This window comes from Humulus lupulus, chromosome 2, assembly GCF_963169125.1.
Source record: "Humulus lupulus chromosome 2, drHumLupu1.1, whole genome shotgun sequence".
NCBI classification, from domain to species: Eukaryota; Viridiplantae; Streptophyta; class Magnoliopsida; order Rosales; family Cannabaceae; genus Humulus; species Humulus lupulus.
Window position 1 is genome coordinate 80,447,431 of NC_084794.1, and position 7,239 is coordinate 80,454,669.

The 7,239-nt window shown below is 32.6% G+C and overlaps 1 protein-coding gene across 1 annotated transcript; it reads left to right on the forward strand.

The window, feature by feature from the left end:
* The first annotated feature begins 3,222 nt into the window (after nucleotides 1-3,222).
* Nucleotides 3,223-6,447, forward strand: LOC133814446 (uncharacterized). Its single transcript, XM_062247403.1, has 3 exons — nucleotides 3,223-4,166; nucleotides 4,293-5,987; nucleotides 6,297-6,447. The coding sequence occupies exons 1-3, from the start codon at nucleotides 3,223-3,225 to the stop codon at nucleotides 6,445-6,447; spliced, it is 2,790 nt and encodes a 929-aa protein (XP_062103387.1).
* The last annotated feature ends 792 nt before the right edge of the window (nucleotides 6,448-7,239 follow it).

The following is a 7,239-nucleotide window of genomic DNA, read 5'->3' on the forward strand; positions in this document are numbered from 1 at the left end:
AAATTGCGAGGTACTTCACAATGAACCTAAAATCACAATCAAACGTTCGTCTTAAAATCATGTAAGATCAGACATGCCCAACATACATACCCCACGTGTGCATGGGCCATGCACACGTGACACATGTTACACCACACTACAAACATTCAATAATTTCACATAAAATCATAAAGGAATAATTTCAAGTCTACTAATGTATCATTAATGTTTGCAAAACAAGAATCATATTCTTAATCAAATGGCATATATTTGAACATAAATCCTAACTTGCATGCAACATGCATACGTGGGAAAGTAGATTTTAGCCCCTTTAATTCTTAGAATTTGCGTAAAAATTTATTAGAAAAAAATATTTTACCAACTTGATTTATATCGCAAGGCTATATTAACATCGTACTTAAAATATAACTAAAAAAATTATTTCATTTTAGTTGCCATTTACCAATTTAAATTAAAATAAGATAAAATAAAAGTATAGTGACCCTGTTTTCTATTTTTTTTTCAAAAATAATTAATTATCTAAAATTAATTATTAAGAAAAATATTGACATTTTAATTTAAGATAAAACAATCTTTGGTACTCATTCCCTTTGCCAAAAGGATTTTTTTTTAAAAAAAAATTACCCATTTAACTTGCAAAAGTATCTCTAAGTTACCACATTTTTATAAATACTATAATATTAATTATTTTGAAAAAGTTTCTCTATACCATCATTTTACTCAAATAAAAATACTTAGTCTCTTAAAAATAATGCTACTTGATTAATTATTTTACAAACAAAAACTGAATTATTTTAATTAAAATATTCCATATTTCAAAGTATAGAAAATTACATTTTTCATGTATATAATCTAGGGTTTGATTTATTTGAGCACATGCTTTATTTATTTTATTTAAAAGACACATTCTCCCAATAAATTAAAAATTCCAACAAGCATTTTATTTGTTTAAAATCACATAATTGAACTAAAATCATATTTTCTTTCACAATATATATATATAAACTGTATGTGTTTAATTAAATTAAAATCCCATTAAAATGTGAAATAAAATGTCTTTTGTTTATATAAGTTAAAAATATTACTTTGAGACATAACTTGTGCATTTTAAAATTATTGATTGATCATCACCATCAAAATAAAAAAAATAAAAAACAGCAAGCATATATTTATCTAAACTGCACCTTTAATCATGTTAAAACCATCACCTAGCATGTCTCAACAATTCATGCATTCCAAGAAGCAAAACTATTTAAGCATTAAGAAACTAAGCCATTCCACATATACAAAACTTAATTGACATTTTAAAGAACTTTATACCAATATCAAATCTTCGAACCACCTAGCATATTTCTAAAATCACAAGTGACAACAAGATAAACAAAAAAATATAAATCAACATTCAAAGAGAATCCCTAGGCCGAAACCTACATGACCAACAACTCAAACATCTTTTGCATGTTTACAAGAATATTAAAGAGACAACTTAATATAAAATAGGTCAAAACCAAAACTTAAGCCCTAACATGCTTTTATTATCATATTTGCATACTTTTAGATAAATCATAGGAATCAAGATAAACATAGCATCATAAACGTAGGAGTCTCTCAAGGATTTCGAAAACCCTAGGTACTAAAACATCAAGATCAACATGCTCATACTTCTAGCATAAAAAATCCAGAGATTTACATACTTTTCTTGTCAACATAAATCCATACTTCAAAACCATAAACAATATTCAGCTTCAATACAACAAAATATGAGAGAAACCATTACCTATCTTGATTGTTGATCAAGAACACAAAAGTAACAAGAACCCTAGAGTAAAACCACCTTGAATACCTTATAAATTCTCAAACTACAAAGCAAGGAAAAAGGAGGGACTTAGAAATAAGAAGAAGAAACATACTTAGGGGAATAAACCAAACCAAAACCAAAGATCATACCTATAATTTTTTGAACCCCCATTCTTCTCCTTCTTCTTCTCCTTCACGATCTCTCTCTCTCTCTCTCCCTCTCTCTCTTTCTTTCTTTCTCTAGCCGAAGCCTCTCCTTCCCTCTTCTCTCTCAATGCACGACAGCCAACTCCAAAATATGCTAGGGTATTTCCTCTCTTTCCCTTATAAAACCTAAGACTCTATCACAACTAAAAAGGAAAAAGGAAAGGGAAATTACTAGTATCTAAATTTCCCAATCCTTGCATTGGTAGAGGAAGATTAGCTTGACACCTAAGGAAAACAAAAAGAAAACCCCAAGCCCCTCTCTCTCTCCCATTCACATGCACACTCCCTCTCACTTTCTCTCTACTCGGCTACACACACACACACCTTATTTACTCCTCCAAATTCTACTTACTCAAAATGACCCAAGATAACCCATTGGAAAAATCAAATCCCACATTTCCCTACCATTATTTAATTTTCTTAACTTTTACAATAATATAAATTTATCTAGGATTAAAAAGGTAATTTCTCTCCTCCTTTCCCTCTCTCTCACGCCACTCCTCTCTATTTCCTCTTCCTATTTATTTCCCAATTATTTATCTTTTTCTAAATTAACTAATAAGAATAAATAAATAAATAAAAGGAAATATATACTACGCATGAAAACTAATGCACATGCACACACACAAGCGCTATGGTGCATTTCTACTAACCATGCACCTTGGTGCACACAACCAAAACTTAAGAGCTTCACATTTAATAATTAATTAAATAAATCAATTAACAAATAAAATCACACATTTTCTACCAAACAATTTCAAATACAATTATAAATTCAAATAAAGCACAAAATTAAATAATAAAAAAAAAATGGTGCGCAACACTTGTTGTTTAAGATACATTTACGTTACCTTCAAACATATTTAAGAAACTAATGAGTCACAATAAAGTATAAGAAATTCCCATATAGATTAATAGCAAAATTAGTATATTTAATTTTTTTGTAATGTAACTGATTTAATGATTTTTAAGATACAATTTGGTTTTCTTATAAGTTTAATTAAAAATGTTACTATGTAATATACTACATGGTAATCTTAAAAAACGTATCATCAAAATACATATTTTGGTCACCCATGAAGTCGTTTGGCATATTGAATTTTGTTTAAGTTTAAAGTTTGCTTAACCAAATATATAAAAAAAAAATGTTACTTTTGATTCCAGTGGCGTTGAGAAAACATGCTTCCCACATATCAAAATGTGCACCTTGATATGATGATGAGCAGGTTTTTTGATGGTTGGAATTATTTTAAGGGTTCTCTTAGTGAGGGTAGAATCTTGCTGGTTTGGAAAAGTAGTACTCTGTTAGTGGATATTCTTCAAGAGAGTGATCAATTTGTTCATACACTTATTAAGGAACAACATTCAAAGAGGGAGTATTGTGTGACATTTGTTTATGGGAGAAACACAGTTAATGAAAGAACTCAGATGTGGCATGATTTATCTTGCCTTAATTTCCCTGTTGCTCCCTGGTTGTTGGCTGGAGACTTCAACTCTGTTTTTGAGTTTGATGACAGAAGAGGGGGTCGGCCAGTTACTTCCACTGAGCTGATTGATGCTCAGAGATGGCAAGGGCATGGGTTAGCTGATGAACTTGGTTCAAAGGGTTATCATTTTACGTGGACTAATAACCAAGCAGATGGTGCTAGAATTTATTCCAAGTTAGATCGTATTTTTAAAAATGAAGAGTGGATTGACCTCTTTCCGGCTTCAGTTGCTGTCAAACATTGGGATATTCTTTCAGATCATTGCTACTGCCTTATTAAGGTTTTTCAGGAGGTAATATCTGGTTTTAAACCTTTTAGGTTTTATAACATGTGGGTGGAACATGATAGATTCACAGCTACTGTTATGCAAAGTTGGAAAAAGCCAGTAGCTGTTGGAGGTTTTGATGGTATTTATGTGAAACTTAAGAGGCTTAGCCATGTCTTAAGGAAGTTTAATAAATCTGAATTTGGTGATGTTGAGCGTAACTTTCAGATGGCTAAAGAGACGTATAACCAGACTCAAGCTCATCTCCAACATGATCCTCATTCTTCAGATTTTCAGGCTGAGGAAAAGCAGGCGTTTGAGATTCTGGTTCAGTATTCCAAGATTTATGACAGTTTCTTGAGGCAAAAAAGTAAAGTTAATTGGCTCAAATTTGGGGATGATAATACAGCGTATTTCCATGCATGTTTAAAACAGCGGAAGGAAGTTAATAGAATTACCTCGTTTGTATAGTTGGTTGAGAATTATGAGGAGGTTGTGGATCATTTTTTATATCATTTTAGAAATTTTTTGGGCAGCCAAAGTAAGGCTTCGGGGTCTATTCACATGGATTGCTTTGTTCATGGTAATATCCTCTTTTTAGAGCATCAACTGGCTTTAGTAAAACCATTTACTAAGAAGGATGTTAGAAATGCTATGTTTAGCATTGGGACTATCAAGAGTCCGGGGCTGGACGGATATGGTTCGGGTTTCTTCAAAGCACTGTGGAATGAGATTGGTGATGATATTTCAGCGGCTGTTTTGGGTTTCTTTCAGCAAGGTATTATTCCTAAAAATCTAAATAATGCTTTGTTGTCTTTGATTCCTAAAGTTGCAAATCCAACTAAGGCAGTGGATTATAGGCCCATTGCTTGCTGCAATACATTATATAAATGTATTTCTAAGATGATGTGTGAGAGACTGAAAGTGGTCCTTCCTCTGTTAATTCATCAAAATCAAGGGGCATTTATTAAGGATAGACTTTTAGCGCATAACATTCTTATTTTTCAGGATATCCTTAAGGGTTATAAGAGAAAACATATCTCCCCTAGATGTGTGATGAAAATCGATCTTAGCAAGGCTTATGATTCCATTGATTGGCACTGTTTAGAGGAGATTCTTGCTGGTTTTTGTTTCCCGAAGCAGTTTATTAATTGGATTATGGTGTGTTTAAAAGATGCTTCTTATTCTATTTTGATGAATGGTAGAGTGCAGGGCTGTTTTACTGGTAGGAGGGGGCTGAAACAAGGGGATCCGATTTCCCCTGTCTTATTTGTTCTGGTTATGGAGTTTTTCACTAGGATGCTCATTCATGCCACTCAAAATAAGGACTTTAAATTTCATCCTCGATGTAGAAGGTTGAATTTAGTGAGTCTTTGTTTTGCGAATGACTTAGTGATTTTTTGCAAGGGAAATAGTACTTCAGTTCAGATTATACAGCAGTGTTTTAAAGATTTCAATGCTGTTTCTGTTTTGACAGGTAACTTGGACAAATCTAGAGTGTATTTTGGGGGTTTAACAGAGTTAGAGACCAAGGATATTCTAAAGGATTTGCATTTTGCTGAAGGTGATTTCCCCTTAAAGTATCTTGGTGATCCGCTGAGACCTACAAAATGGAGGGTTGGGGACTGCGCTACTATAATTCAGAAGATTCAATTGAAGCTTCATCATTGGTCTAATCGTCATCTCTCATTTGCTGGAAAAGCTCAACTTATTCACTCTGTTTTATTGGGAATTAGAGCTTTTTGGATGAGTATTTTTCTCCTCCCTAAGAGTGTAATTAATGAGATTGATCACTTATGCAGGAGATTTCTGTGGGGGACCAGCAGATGGAATGATAACAGAAGTAAACTTCACCTCACGGCTTGGGATCAAGTGTGCCTTCCTAAGTGTTTGGGAGGTATTGGCTTTAGGGAAGGGGCCAAATGGAATATGGTTCTTCTTTCTATGTATATTTGGGCTGTTTCTACTAAACAGGATATACTTTGGGTTAAATGGATTGTTGCCGTTTATCTTAAAGGGCAATCTATTTGGGAGTACAATCTTCAATCTGATGTGAGCTGGTATTGGCGTAAACTAATCAAGCTGAGGTCAGTCATAAGCATGGAGATGTTAGATAAAGCTGTGGTGAATAGCAAATTAAAAACCAGCAAGCTGTATTTTCAGTTGGTTAATAAGGAAAGAGTTCCTTCTGCTCCCGTTGTTTGGTGTAATTTGTCTTTGCCCAAACATAGGTTTATTCTTTGGCAAGCTTCCTTGAGGCATCTATTAACCAGGGACAACTTATTAAGATGCCATCTACAACTGGCTTCTAATCTCTGTCCAATCTGTGAAGTTCAGCAGGAGTGTCATGAGCACTTATTTTTTCAATGTTAGTTTGCTCAACAAGTGAGGAATCGTGTTGCTAGTTGGCAGGGCAGTGAGGTTTGGCCTGAGTGTTTTCATGAATGGATTAAGTGGATGGAGGGGAAGCCGAAGGGAATTCAATAGAAGGTCGTTGCTGCTGGTTTAGCAGCCTCTGTTTATCTGGTTTGGTGGAACAGAAACCAGTGCTTGTTTAATTCCTTTTCTGTTTCTGTTAACAAGGCTGTATCTCAGGTGCAAGAGTGTTTAAGGGCTAGAGTTTCTATTGTGTCTCAGGCTAAGCTGAAGAGTAAAGAAATAGTCTTTCTTAAAAACCTGAATCTCTTGTAATTTTCGATTTGCTGGGCTCTCTCTGAGCTGGTTTTGTAATTGGTTTTGGGTGTTAATAATATTCTTTGTTCATCAAAAAAAAAAAAAAATGTGCACCTTGAAGAGTAGGTCGCGATAGTACCACTCTCAAGCTCAAACGACTAGCAGTGTGGCTAGAATTTTGTTTTAAAGATGTGGAGAAGAGAGAGAAAATAGAGAGAATATGTTTGAGAATTGTACAATAAATTTCAAATCTGTTATGTAATATATGGTAAAATTGTAAATAAAATATCACAAGTCAATATTTTAATTAAAATGCTAAAAAAGGTACTACATGTATCTTCTTTGGTGGTTGCAATCTTGGGCTTTGGGGTTGTGAGTTAAGATGACCTTATTTGACTTAAAGGATGAGAATTTTTTAAAAAAAAATGACTTTTATACTATCAATGTGCAAAAATATGGAAGTTATATTTTTCTTAATTTGTATGGGAAAATTTATTAAAGAAAAAATTAAAGTATTGGAAACACAATTAGTGGCTAACTAAAATATAAAAATGCCACATTTTTTTTATCATAGTTATATTTTCTTTGATTTTGAAGGTAATTTTATTTTATTTTATTCAATTTTTTATTTTTTCCTTCATTTTTAATTATTTTTTCAGTTATTTTTTCTTTCTTTTTTTCCTTATTTTTTCTTCCATTTTTTTCCTTTTTCTTTTTTTTTTCTACCAATTTTTTCCTTTATCCTTTTTTTTCTTTCCATTTTTCCATTCTTCTTCTTCTTCTTCATTTTTATTAACGTATCTATTTTTT